Raw genomic sequence first — 13942 nt, 5'->3', positions numbered from 1 at the left:
TCATGCATGTCAGCCGCAACAGGGAAGAGCCTGCTCTGGCTAGCTCCTGTGAGCGTCTGTCTGCAGGCAGGTTAGCTATTATGACCCCTATAAATGACTAAGTTTACTCTGTGGTCTTATCACGCCTCACCCCTGAGTTTGGACTAAGTTAAGTTTTGATGTTTACCTTGGAACACAGCCACAGCACAGTCATGCCATAAGCATTTACTGAGAGCTCTGTGTCAGGTGCCTTTTGGGTGCAGAAGAGAGACTGGGTCCTCCCCCACAAGCTAACAGAATCATGGACAAGCACAGTATACAATCTCTAAACACTACAGAGAACACACTCATGCTTAGTAAAAGATTTATTTTTTTCTTTATGCTCAGAAACAAAGAAACAGCCTTGTCCACAAAGGGTCTCCTCGTGAAGGAATGGGGGCAGACAGAGTGATCATGGGAGGTGTTGGTGTGAGGTTGAGTGGGAGTTTTGTCTCCCTCTTTCCCTCCTGTCACTCCTCTTTTTACTGTCCCCTTCCAGAAAATTTAGGTATGAACACAGCTTGCCACCCACTGCGGGGCTGGAGAAGCAGAGCTGCAGTCAAAAAATTAATGCCCACATTCAGCAAGAGAGGGTCCAGTGCGTATCATGGGGGGTGCGGGGGAGAGTGTGAAGGGGTTGGTTGAAGAAGCTTCCAGGTGGAGGGGAAGGGAAGAGAGGCTGGGACAATCCCCTGGTGACAGTGGGGATCTTGGTCCTGCCTTCACCTCTCCCAACCCCATCCCCTCCCTTCTTCCTGCCCCGCTTCCTAGCAGAGTTGGTCATCATAGTCGTCATCCTTCATCCCCTTCAGCCGAAGCCGGGCAAAGTCCTCAAACACAATGTCATCATCTGTGGCATAGCTTGGTGGTGGGAAAGAGGGGTGTGAGGTGAGGGCTTCTGACTCTTTTCCCAGCCTCCCACTCCCTGCCCTCCCCCAGGCTGGGCCTCTGGGACAGAGGCGTTCGAACAGCAGTGGGACCAGAGGTATTCACAGGAAGGGACAAAGAAAAGGCAGCAAGAGGCAGCCTCACGAGGCTAAGGCATCTTGATTTGCTGCTGCAATCCCCTTCTCCCCCAAAAACGCAAAGAAGAGGTAGGAGGGCAGATGTGAATGTTACAGGAATCTTTGTCCCAAAAGGGTCAAGTAGGGGAATGAGTTTCTTACTTGGTATCAAATTCAATGAGGTTGGTGTCCACAGGGACGTCTGTCTCTCGAGCGGCTGGGGGGACGGGAAGAGGGGGTGTGGGGATGGGTGCTGGAAGGGCCAGTTTTCCTCCACTGGCCCTGCTTCAGGCCCTCCCTCTGAGGGCTTGGGGTGGGTGGTGTGCTCACCTGACTGGGGTCTGGGGAGGGGGGTGTGGTCGTGGGGCTTGGGGTGCATAAGAACAAAAGGCAGCTCCACAGAGACATCCCTGGGGAAGGGGAGAGGGATCGTGAAGAGGATGACGACACAGGACTAGCGAGAGCCAGTGTGACCCCCACCCAGGCCCCCCGATGACACTCACCCGCCTCGAGACACCACCAGCTTCACCTTGACCCTGTAGGACACCAGGATTCCCAGCACCTCCTTGTTGGCACCCTCCTTCACGCTGCAATTGAGGGTGGTGGAGTCAGACCAGGGCTCATCACCCTGTCACCTGGCCCACCGTGGGGTTCCCACGGGGCCTCTGGGCAGGACCACAAACTCGCACAGGCCCGCGGGGCCCCAGCAGCCCAGGCGTGCGGTTATGGTACAGTGCGCACTGCACTCCCCGTGCAGAGCCTCCTGTGGTTTCTCCTGTAAAAGCTGACATCCTTCTCCGCTAACATCACTGCACCGTCTGGCTCTCCATTAGCCCCTGACCTCACCTCCTCCTCCTCTCCTGCTACTTAGTTCTTCTCACTAAGTTGCCTTCTGGGCCTGCTGTATGTGGCTGTGCAGTGAGAACCCTGAACAAAGGCACCGGGAAAGATGAAATCCAGTCCTCTGTGAAGCTGGGGACCTCCAGGGCTGCTCCTGCCCGAGGGCATGATGGCACCTCCCCATTCCTCCAACATTCCAGGCTGCTCCACCTGAGTCTTTGTTTTTTCTCTGCCCAGAATCCTCCTTTCCTGCTCACCCATGTTGCTTACTTTTGCTGGGTCCTTACTCCGAATTCACCTTTGCATCTCACTGCCCCCCATCCCTCCCTTCTCTGCCTGTCTTTTTCTCCTCCATACTTGTCACTAAACCTGATCAGTGGCCACTGATCGGATTTGTCTAGCCTCCCTCTCCTAGAATGTAAGAGTTCTTTTTGTCTCTTCTGTTCACTGTACATCCCTGGCACCTAGGATAGAGCCTGGCACATAGTTAGCACTCAACTGACGTCTGGCCCCTGGCCTGCAGGGGACCCGCCCCAGCCCCACCCTCACATGGTGCTGGAAGCCAGGTTGGTGTCCTCGTGTTTGAGTTTCCCATCCAGGGCGAGACCCCGCTTCTCCCGGTTGTCACTGAGCAGCGGGGTTATGGTGTACACCTTACAGAACGTGGAGCTGGGAGATACCTGGTCACTGGGGGTGGGGACAAGAGAACAAGACGCTTCAGGGGGCTGGACTGGGTGAGGGGCGGCCTATCACCCCCAAGCAGCATCTCCCCTTCACTAGTCCCTTCTCTCTTTGGGCACAGGTCACAAGGGAGTAGGTTTTGGCTCAACATGCTCAAGAAAATTAGCAGCCCAGAGGTGCCTGGCTGTAGAGGGAATACCCTTTTAAGTGAAGATGGTGGCTGGTCACCGTGGCTCACGCCTGTAATCCCAGCACTCTGAGAGGCCATGGCGGGTGGGTCACTTGAAGTCGGGGTTCAAGACTAGCCTGGCCAACGTGGTGAAACTTCGTCTCTATTAAAAATAAGCCAGGACGCGGTGGCTCATGCCTGTAATCCCAGCACTTTGGGAGGCTGAGGCGGGCGGATCACGAGGTCAGGAGATCGAGACCATCCTGGCTAACACGGTGAAACCCATTTCTACTAAAAATACAAAAAATGAGCCTGGCGTGGTGGCGGGCGCCTGTAGTCCCAGCTATTCGGGAGGCTGAGGCAGGAGAATGGCATGAACCCGGGAGGCAGAGCTTGCACTGAGCTGAGATCACGCCACTGCACTCCAGCCTGGGCGACAGAGCGAGACTCCGTCTCAAAAAAAAAAAAAAAAATAAATAAAATAAGCCAGGTATGGTGGTGCATGCCTGTAGTCCCAGCCACTTGGGAGGCTGAGGCAGGAGAATCGCCTGAACCCGGGAGGTGGAGGTTGCAGTGAGCAGAGGTCGCCCCATTGCACTCCAGGCTGGGCAACAAGAGCAATAACTCCATCTCAAAAAAAAAAAAAAAAAAAAAATAGTGAAGATGGCTCAGGAAGAATTCTTCCCCCACCTCACACTCTCCCGATCCTGCTCTTCTCCCCTAGACTGGGACCTGGGTCTCTCCCGATACTCACTCTTGTTCGAGTTGAGCCACAGGACACTTGTACTGGGCAGTGCTGAAGAGGCAGATGTCGGCGTACTGTCTCACTGTGGGGGGGGACGGGGTCAGGCAGCTCTGGATGGAGCACAAGCCACCCCCACGACACAACTCCAGACCCCGTGGCGTGGCCCCCATGCTCCCCGCCCGGAAGCAGTAAACACTGAGGCTCCCTGGATCATTCTAGAACAACCTAAATTCTTTGAGCCCTGGTGGGTCTCCCACCCTGGGAAATGGCCTGGGCTGAGATCACACCAGGAGCCACCTGTACAGTAACGCCCTCCCCCAAGACCCCCTTCCAAACCCCACCTCCTACCAGAGACTTTGATCTTCTTGACGGTCTTGGTGGAGTTGTTGGTGACGTGGACATTTACATTGAGGGGCTCCCCATGGTAGTACAGCTTTTGGGGGGAGGGGGTCAGGTGAATTGGATCTGGTTTTCACTGGTCCCATCATCAGTGTGTCCCCAAACACAGACACATTGTTCTGGCCCCCTCCCCTCAAACCCAAGCATACGGCAACTCTCCACACCCAGCCAAGGCAACCTCCTTTACAAATGTCATCTTGACGTGTGGTTTTGTCCCCCCGCCCCCAGGTCTAAACTGCACCGTGGCATCCGCGTCACCGTCTCACACCCCACCTCCTTGTCCAGGGAAGCCTCCAGGTGCAGGGACCGGTCAGACATGAGGAAGTGGCGTGTGGTTTCTGCTGAAGGCTGGGGGCCGGGTTTCTCTGGGGCGAACTGCACCTTTCGGATCACCAGCCGCACAGAGTTCCTGGGATGGGGGTGGGGGCAGAAGGGGGTCGGTCCTCAGATACCCAGATCCCTACTCCTCCCCCGCACGGAGCCTGGGCTCCTGGAAAGCCTCCTCTTACACCATAGAGGAGGTCGCTTCCCTCACCTTTTGTGGCTTTTCTCTTCTAGTGACTTAGCACAGAAGGCTCGAATCTCAAAGTCTACACCGCAGGCCTCGGGAGGGGGAGAAAAGGCCACATCTTACCCAAGGCTCCTGCCACCATCACTCCCCTTCCTTCCTCCCCCTTCCCTCCTCTTGGGCAGGGACTCTTGCCCCATTGTGGTCTCACGACCCGGGCGACTGAGTCTTCTTCCTCTCCAAAGCCCCGAACCTGGCAGAGGCTTGGTCATGGTAGCGCAAGGGGAGCCCCCATCCCCAGATCCATGCAGGTCCAGAGAGCAGGAGGCAGGGTCACACGTGCACTACCATACACACCCCACTTCCATGGGGACACTGGCCTACCCTCGGCCCCACCCTGGCATCTCGACAGTTCACCCTCTGGCTCAGCTGTGCCTCCAGGCTCCTGCTGGCCCCTGTCCTGCCCTAGGAGCCCTCAGAGCTGTTCCTCCCATACCTTCCCTGTGTCCTCTGGTCCTGGCTGCAGTGTGACAGAGCATGGAAGATTCTGGGGTATCTGTGGCAGAGGAAAGAGAAGACTTCAGTTCTTCCAGAAAGCCCCCAGATCTTCCTCCAAATCTCAACTTTCGAGGCTGGAGAGGTCGGGCGCGGGGGCTCACGCCTGTAATCCCAGCACTTGGGAAGGCTGAGGTGGGCGGATCACCTGAGGTCAGGGGTTCTAGACCAGCCTGACCAACATGGTGAAACCCCATCTCTACTAAAAATACAAAATGAGTCGTGTGCGGTGGCGCACGCCTGTAATTCCAGCTACTCAGGAGGCTGAGGCATAAGAATCGCTTGAACCCAGGAGGCAGAGCTTGCAGTGAGCCAAGACTGTGCCACTGCATTCCAGCCTGGGCAACAGAGTGAGACTTTGTCTCAAAAAAAAAAAAAAAAAAGAAAAAGAAAAAGAGGCTGGAGAAAGGACTCCTGGGGATGAGAAAGGAAGAAGGAAGGGACCCAGAGAGGAGGCAGATAATCAAGGGCTTCCTGAATGCATGGGGACCCTGAAGGGAGGTGGATCTAGGGTCCCTGCCTCACTGTTTCTTCCAGATCTGCCCATAGCGGTGCCTTACCCCCACCCCCAGACAACAGTCCCAGCCCAGCCCCTGGCCCTCAGAGGGCAGGGGCATCCTCACGGTGAAGAAGAAGGGGTGTGCATGCTGGCCAAGCTTCCTCAGCAGCCGGTCCTGCAGGCGGGTGGGGGGCCGGGGCGGGTTGGGCACTGGGGGGAAGGCCTGGTAGGTGGCGATGAACAGGTCTTTACGGAAGGACAAGCCCAGCACATCCAGGTCTTCACGGCCATAGCGGAAGGCGCAGGTGAGGGTCACAAACACTGGCAAGGGAGGGTAAGATGTGCGGTCAGGAGCCCCACTTACCCAGTCCCCCAGCACCTAGCAGCTGCTGCTCCTCCCTCAGCAGCATAAAACTTGCCTGAACCCTACTCCTTGTTTCCACCTCCAGCCTCCATCTCTCTGGGGTGTCCTTCCAAGGCCAGCCCATGTCACTTCCCTAGCCCCCACTTCCCCTGAGCCCCCTGGACTTGGGGCCAGTACCTTTGCGGTCCTTCAGGTAGTCAGGGTCCACAAGCACCACGCCATCTAGGAGGGGGACACACCAGCTCACTTCCCGAAAGAGCCGCTGCCCCCTTTCCTGGGCCCGGGAACTTCTTCCCCTCTTGGGGAATGAGCTGTCCCTTTCTGGGAAATCTTACCTACAGGGTCCACCTTGTCCAGGTGATCTACGAAGTCCCGCTTGCCCAAGTACACGGTGAGCTGAGGATGTCAAGGGGTCACAGGGGAGATTGGGGAGGATGGTGACAGGGCATCAGAGCCCTCAAAACTGGCTGCCCTGCCCGGGGATCTCCAGGCTGGGCTATCAGGAAGGAGTTTCTCCAGGTTTCCTCCCAACAGTGTTGGAAAGTGAGGGTGGCGGCGTTTCTCAGACTAGTGGGCCTTAAGGCTTTTTAGCTGCCCCCTAATCTCTGCACACCTCTCCCCACCAGCCCGGTGTGTGTGTGTGTGTATGGCCTCAGCCCACCCAGTCAGGTGTGTGTCTGTGTGTGTGTGTTTGCATCCTCAGGGAGGACTCAGTCCAACCAGCGAGGTGTGTGTGTGTGTGTGTTTGCATCCTCAGCCAGCCAGAGGGGGGTGTGTGTGTATTTGTGTCTGTGTGTGTCCGTGTGTCTCTGTGTGTGTGTCTTTGGATCCTCAGGGAGAACTCAGCCCAACTAGCCAGCTAGAGAGCAGCTGCCACCCTCACGAGGTCCCCTCAAGGGGCCCCTAGGATAAACAGGCCATAGCCTGAGTGGGGCTGTTAACTTTTTCCAGCCCCACGCACCTTGGGTTGGCCCCTAGGAGGGCTACAGGCACATGGCTTGCTTCTGGCCTCCTCCTCTGTGGTCTGCTTGGGGACCCAGGCCTGCCCCACCCAGCCTGTGGCTGGCTCAGGCTGAGCAGCCTCTGCGGCAAGGGGCTTCAGGAGGGAAGGAAGTCGGCTCTTAGCTGTCACAGGAAGTGGGGAGCTAGGGGTTGGGGATCATCTTTGGGCAGGTTGGGGATCGTCTAGGGGAAGGCTGGGCTTTGTTGGGGCCCAGGGAGGGTCGAAAGGGTAAGTGCTGTGGAGACTCACCTTGCAGTTAGGGCTCGACTTCTTGAAGACCCTAACAAAACAGAAAGGGAAACCCCACTGCCTCCCTCAGACTCAGCAGGGACCCCACACCAGGACCCTCTCCCTCCCAGGCCTCCTGCCTGAGGCTGCAGGGCTTTGCCCAGCTCTGCCCCTTTCCCCTTCTTCCCGGAAGGTCCTTCCTATTTCTAACATGGCGGCAAGGGGAAATGCCCCTTCTCTTGTCCACCCTCCTTCGTCCCCGTCCCTCCCTAGTAATGGCCACTGGTTGCCCTAGGAACCACCCAGGCTCTTCCCAGAGGACCAGAATGGGCAGGTTGCCGCAGTGTCTGGGTAAGACCTAACCATCTTTCCATCTGGTCTACAGCTCTGACAGCTGGAGCATATAGGAGAGCAATGACCCTGGCCTTTGGCCCTCAGATCGTTTCTACCATAGGCCCTACCCAAGTTTGACTCGACTCTACTCACCTCCAACTGTCCCCAACTCCGACCTCAACAGCTTAAAAGCCTATTTGAAGGCCCAGCCTTTAGGAAGCTGACCCAGCCCAGACTCTGGTCACTCCTTGTTCTGGGTTCCTGTCACACCTTGTTGATGTTTTACTTGTGGTGTGGTAGCACACACGGACAGTTAGCTGCCACCCTCCTCAGACTGTGAGCCTCGGAGGCCTTATTCATTTAGGCATCTCCAGCACAGTGCCACCCATATCATGAAGACGCTAATGCTGCTAACATTTCAGAGTGACTACTCCATGCCCAGCCCTGTTCCACGTGTTTCAAATGTGTCATCTCCTGTAATACTCTGTTTTTTGAGACGGAGTCTCACTCTGTTGCCCAGGCTGGAGTGCAGTGGCGCAATCTCGGCTCACTGCAACCTCCGCCTCCCAAGTTTAAGTGATTCTCCTGCTTCAGCCTCCCAAGCAGCTGGGATTACAGGCGTGAGCCACCACGCCCAGGTATGTTTTGTATTTTTTTTTTTTTCCGAGACGCAGTCTCGCTCTATCACCAAGGCTGGAGTGCAGTGGCGCGCTGTCAGCTCACTGCAACCTCCACCTCCTGGGTTCAAGCGATTCTCGTGCCTCAGCCTCCTGAGTAGGTGGGATTAGAGGTGCCTGCCATCTTGCCTGGATAATTTTTTTTTTCTTTGAGACAGAGTCTCGCTCTGTCGCCCAGGCTGGAGTGCAGTGGCGCGATTTTGGCTCACTGCAACCTCCGCCTCCCAGGTTCATGCAATTCTCCTGCCTCAGCCTCCCGAGTAGCTGGGACTACAGGTGCCCGCCACCACGCCCGGCTAATGTTTTGTATTTTTAGTAGAGACGGGGTTTCACCGTGTTAGCCAGGATGGTCTCGATCTCCTGACCTCGTGATCCGCCCATCTTGGCCTCCCAAAGTGCTGGGATTACAGGTATGAGCCACCGCGCCTGGCTGCTAATTTTTATATTTTTAGTATAGACGGGGTTCCCCTATGTTGGCCAGGCTGATCTCGAACTCCTGACCTCAAGTGATCCGCCCGCCTCAGCCTCCCAAAGGGCTGGGATTACGGGCTTGAGCCACTGCGTCTGGCCTGTATTTTGTAGTTTTTTAGTAGAGACAAGGTTTCCCCATGTTGGCCAGGCTGATCTCCAACTCCTGACTTCAGGTGATCCACCCGCCTCAGCCTCCCAAAGTGCTGGGATTACATGCGTGAGCCACTGCGCCCAGCCTTAGGTTGCAGTGAGCCGAGATTGCGTCACTGCACTCCAGCCTGGGTGATAGAGCAAGACTCTGTCTCAAAAAAAAAAAAAAAAAAAAATCATAATAATAAAATAAAATAAAACCACCCAGTGATGGAGGTCCTAATGTCTCTATTTTCCAGGTGAGGAAACTGAGGCAGAGAGAGGTTAAATGTTTTAAGGTCACAGAGAGAGTAAATGGTGGGAATTAATAGAAACCAAGGCGGTCTGGCTCCGAGTCCATCCTCTCAATCAATATTACACTATCCATCTCTGTAGTTGGCATCAATAGTTCGTTGAATTGAAGGGTATTCGCTTTCCAGTTGCTGAAACAATTTAAGCCTGGACTCCACCCCTTGCTGGGAGGGTAAGGAAGTGTTTGGCAACCCCAGTGATCTGGCCAATTGTGAGCCTGTTCTTTGAAGCATCACCTTACTCCTTCCAATCCACTCTGCCTCAGCAGTGATCCCTGGAAAGGATCCTCAGATAGACAGCAGAATGTGAAATCCTGCCAACTAGCCCATCCCTCCTCCAACTCTATCACCCCATTCCCAGAGGACCCCAATGGGCAGGTTGCTGCAGTGTCTGGGTAAGACCTAACCATCTTTCCATCTGGTCTACAGCTCTGACAGCTGGAGCATATAGGAGAGCAATGACCCTGGCCTTTGGCCCTAAATGGTTTCTACCATAGGCCCAGTTTCTGCTACAACTTCACTTGTCCCTTCTTCCCAGAAAGCCAAGCTGTCCAAAGATTATAAGGTAAAGGGTATGGAGGCCGCCAGGTATTCCTAACCAATAAAAGAGAATAAACATCGATATGGTGGCAGCTAGAATAAACATCCTATCTTTTGTCCCAACTTGGGGGCTGAGTGCTGTGGCATCATCTAGGTTCTCCCTCCCCTTTGCTTCTGGTTATCCTCTTTGTCCCAGGGTGTCCTCCCATTAGGAGTCCTGGCACAGGGCTGTGACAGCCACAGTCAGTGGGCCAACTGGAGTGTGGCTCTGGGGCAACTGCCCTGGAGCAGCCGCAAGGCACCTGCCCTTTGGATCCTAACCCAGCCACCTCCTGCCAGGCTGAGGAGGAGCAGTGTGCAGATACTAGGCTGGCCAAAGAGGCAGAGTGTGGGGATGACCAGGGAGGTGCCCAATGGGGGCAGGGGTAGCTGAAGCAGATGCCCTTTCACACTTCCTGCTATTCTCTCCATTTCCTGTGGCCCAGAATTTGATGGAGGTGAGGGAAATTGGGTCAAGTCAGCAGTCCCCTTTGGTCCATCTGTCCCACTCCTTGAACCACATAACGGAAATCAGGGGCCTCCCACAAGTCAGCAACTTCCCCTTTCTCTGGGATGTTTAAACCCTAATCCAGGACACCGATCATCTCTCTGATGATTCTTTCTGATACTCATCTACTTGATGCTCAGAAATCTGGGTTCTCATACTCTATAGGTTGGAAGTGGGGTCGATAGGATGTTTTGCAGAGCAAGCCAGAGCTCTGGACCAATTCCCTATTCCCGATCCCCTCTGGGTTGAGGCCTACAGCCCCAACCTTTCTGTCTTTTGCTCCTGCTCCCCTGGGACTCAGGCATTCACCCCTTACCCCTTGGGGGTGTTGAGTCACAACAGGAAGTGGATTTTGCTAGAGACCAAAAAAGAGAACTCGGGGTATCAGTGGAAGGAAAGAGCCTCGATTGCACAGAAAACATCCGGGGAGTGGACGCGCGCCCAGCGTGAATACTGCCTCCCCCACCCCCAGGGAGAGGGATACGATCTAGTTTCAGGGAGGGTCGGGCTCTCCCAAGATGCAGCTGTTGCTCCTGGCAACCCAGGGGAAGGTAGAAGTTTGGATGAGGAGCCACCCGGCCCTCGGGACAGGTGTGGGCAGCGCGACTACCTGGGGGATATTGGACAGGAGGCTTTGCATTGGCTTGGCACGAGTCTGGAGGGGATCCCCCCTCCCGGCATCCAGCCTCCCCGTACATGACCCCTCGGGGCCAGCCACCTGCTCCTTCCTCCGTCCCTGCATCGCAGCCTGCCCAGACTCCTGGGAACGGGAGAGCCCAGTAGTCTGGCCCCACATCCCTGAGAGAACCCCGACACCGGTTTTTCTGATCCCCCTCAGGCCTCGCTTTCTGCAGGGGCCCGGGCATTTTCCCCCCAACCTCATTATCCTCGAGGACCTGCGCGTGCGGCCCCGGATGGCTGTCCCTAAGGACCCAGGCGTCCGGCCCCCAGATCCTCTCCGCTGCGTCCTCGTCTGGGACCGTCCCAGCCCCCGCCCCGAGCCGCCGCCCATGCCCCGCCGCGTGGCCCCACCTCCCTTACCTGGTCCCGGGTTTCTCCCCCATGGTGCGCGCGCCCGCCGCCCGCTCGGTTCGCGGCTCGCTCGCAGCCTCCTCGCCCGCTGCCAAGATCCCTGCTCCTCCCCGCGCCAATGCGCACGCGCGCTCTCGCCTCTTCCCCCTCCCTCCCGGCCCCGCTCTGGTCTGGGGGAACCGGGGCCAGATGCGTCAGCCGGATCGCGCGCGCCGCGGCGCTGCCCGCCCTCTCCTAGCAGACACGCGGGGCCATTGGCTCCGCCCCCAGCCCTTCGCGCTCGGTCCCAGCCGGGGAACCCTCCCCCGCGCGCGGCGCCCGCTCCCGCTCTTCCCGCCCATCTCCCCGCCCCGCCGCAACCCCTTGAAACCGATTGGACCCCCCTAAACCAAGGCGCCCGCCTTCCAGGGGATCTAAGTCTTTCGATTGGCCCTCGGCATCCAGAACCTTTAGGGGTCTCCTCCCCTTTGTTTGCTTTCTCAGTGGCGGTGGGGGCGACCCGGCTGTTGGGGGCGGTGGAATGAGCTGAAGCGCCGTCTGGGAAGGAGGATAGTGGGGGGGAACACGTGGGTGAGCAGTTCAATTGCGTGATGCTTGCTTCAGTGCGCGCCGCTCACCTGCTCCATGCGGAGCGTGCCGCCTTCTGCGGCCAGCCCTCCCGCTTCTTCACCGCAGCGTGTCAGCTCCTCCTGGTGTCTACATTTGATCTTCGCAGGGTTCCCTTTTCCAATGTCTCTGACTATCCATCTCCTTCACCCACCCATCCCAGCTAACATCCACTCACTCACTCACGCCCATCCATCGGTCCATCTATCGACCCACCCATCCGTGCCTATTTTATGCTACTCACTATGCCAATCGATGGGGACACATATGAATTACCATGGCCCCTGACTTCCTAGAATAGTTGAGGAGACAGGTACACAGGTATTACCCAGGAATGCTGTTACAGAGGTCTGAGTCAGAAGACACAGCCACTAACAGCGCTCGGCTCGGGCGGGGGTGGAGGGAGTGCAGGCTGTCCAGAGCGGAGAACATATGAGGACAGTCTTTCTGAAGGATGTGCATAAGTTTTTTTCTTTTTCTTTTTTTTTTTTGAGATAGAGTCTCGCTGTGTTGCCCCGGCTGGAGTGCGGTGGCGCGATCTCGGCTTACTGCAACCTCCGCTTCCCGGGTTCAAGCAATTCTCTGCTCAGCCTCCCAAGTAGCTGGGATTACAGGCGCCTGCCACAAAGCCTAGCTACTTTTTGTATTTTTAATAGAGACGAGGTTTCATCATGTTGGCCTTGCTGGTCTCAAATGCCTGACCTCGTGTTCCACCGGCCTCAGCCTCCCAAAGTGCTGGGATTACAGGCGTGAGCCACCGTGCCCCGCCAGGCAGAAGTTAAGACAGGGCATGCCAAAGAGAAAGACAAGGCACATCCTGTTGCGTAGTGTTGGTGGGGAAGCCTGGAACAGGTTGTGGAGGATTTTGTATAGCAGATGAAGGGTGAGACTGAGGGCCCCGCAGAAGGACACGAGGAACCAGTAGTGGTTTTTAAAGCAGAGGGGTCCGGGCGCAGTGGCTCACACCTGTAGTCCCAGTACTTTGGGAGACCGAGGTGGGCTGATCACCTGAGGTCAGGAGTTCCAGACCACTCTGGCCAACATGTTGAAATTTAGGCTGTAATCCCAGCTACTCATGAGGCTGAGGCAGGAGAATCACTTGAACCTGGGAGGCGGAGGTTGCAGTGAGCTGAGATCGTTCCACTGCACTCCAGCCTGAGTGACAATAGTGAAACTTCATCTCAAAAACAAACAAAACAAACAAAAAACCTCCAAAAACCCAAAAATGAGCCAAGTATAGTGGCTAGTGCCTAGAGTCCCAGGTACTAGGGAGGCTGAGGTGGGAGGATGGCTTGAGCTGGGAGGTCAAGGCTGCAGTGAGCTGTGATGGTGCCACTGCACTCCAGCCTGGGGAAATATCTTTTCAGCACCTTTTATGTACCAGGCACTGTTCTAGGTGATGGGAATAGCATAGTGTAGGAGACAAGAGCCCTTTCATGGAGTTTGTATTTTAGACAAAAGAGATAGTTAATAAATAAGAAAGCAAATAAAGTTCTGGTAATGACATGAATTATAAGCAGGGAAATAGGATGGAGGCTGATGGGGGTTGGAGTGGGAGCCACCTAAAAAGAAGCCCTCTCAGGATAGCAAGATAGTGTCAGTTACATAGGATCAAAGGACAGTTTCTCCAGCAGAATCAGCAACATGTGCAAAGGTTCTGATGTGGGAATGGGTTTTGCTGGAGAATAGAAAGAAGGCTAGTTTGGCTCAAGAATAGAAAGAGAGAAGGAAAGTTGTACTTGTGGTATGTGTTGAGGTCGGGGAGGTGGGTATGAGTCAGATTGGGTGGATTCTTGTAGGCATCAGTGAGAAGATGGGATTTCATTCTTATCACATTTGGAAGCCACAGAGGGGTTTAAGCAAGGAGTGACAAGAACTGGTTTACATTTGAAAAGACCCCTTTGGTTGCTGTGTGAAGGGAATACAAGGGTGCCAAGAGGGAAGCAGAGAGTAATGAAGGCTTTGTAATACACTATTGTAAGAGGCTAGGTGAGAGTGAATGGTGATTTGGACCCGAGTGGCAGTGGAGATGGAGAAAAATTAACGCTGTTGGGTTAATGTATTTTGGAGGCAGAATGCCAGGACTTGAAGGATTGGATAGTAGGCAATAAGAGGAAAAATGGGCGAGGTGGGGTGGCTCACACCTGTAATCCCAGTACTTTGGGAAGCTGAGGCTGGCGGATCACTTGAGGTCAGGAGTTTGAGACCAGCCTGGCCAACATGGTGAAGCCCCGTCTCTGCTAAAAATACAAAAATTAGCTGGGCGTGGAGGCGGGCGCCTGT

The 13942-nt window shown here is 55.6% G+C and overlaps 1 protein-coding gene across 6 annotated transcripts; it reads right to left on the bottom strand.

Moving 5' to 3' along the window:
• Window positions 1–326: 326 nt before the first annotated feature.
• ARRB2 (arrestin beta 2) lies at window positions 327–11314 on the bottom strand. Of its 6 annotated transcripts, none has more exons than XM_030923239.1 (15): window positions 11063–11314; window positions 7035–7065; window positions 6118–6178; window positions 5960–6004; window positions 5480–5739; window positions 4861–4920; window positions 4392–4459; window positions 4130–4265; window positions 3806–3890; window positions 3467–3539; window positions 2412–2549; window positions 1526–1609; window positions 1353–1432; window positions 1185–1275; window positions 327–879 (listed from the first exon to the last, which is right to left on the bottom strand). In XM_030923239.1, the coding sequence occupies exons 1-15, from the start codon at window positions 11083–11085 to the stop codon at window positions 786–788; spliced, it is 1329 nt and encodes a 442-aa protein (XP_030779099.1). In that variant the 5' UTR covers window positions 11086–11314; the 3' UTR covers window positions 327–785. The 6 variants fall into 6 exon arrangements, with proteins under 6 accessions (XP_030779099.1, XP_030779100.1, XP_030779101.1 ...); XM_030923240.1 differs by having other exon boundaries at window positions 1185–1239; XM_030923241.1 differs by having other exon boundaries at window positions 5543–5739.
• Window positions 11315–13942: the final 2628 nt, after the last annotated feature.

The sequence above is a fragment of the Rhinopithecus roxellana genome, chromosome 19, assembly GCF_007565055.1.
Source record: "Rhinopithecus roxellana isolate Shanxi Qingling chromosome 19, ASM756505v1, whole genome shotgun sequence".
Classification (NCBI taxonomy): Eukaryota; Metazoa; Chordata; class Mammalia; order Primates; family Cercopithecidae; genus Rhinopithecus; species Rhinopithecus roxellana.
Note: the sequence above shows the minus strand (reverse complement) of the source record. Positions and strands in the feature narration are given on the sequence as shown.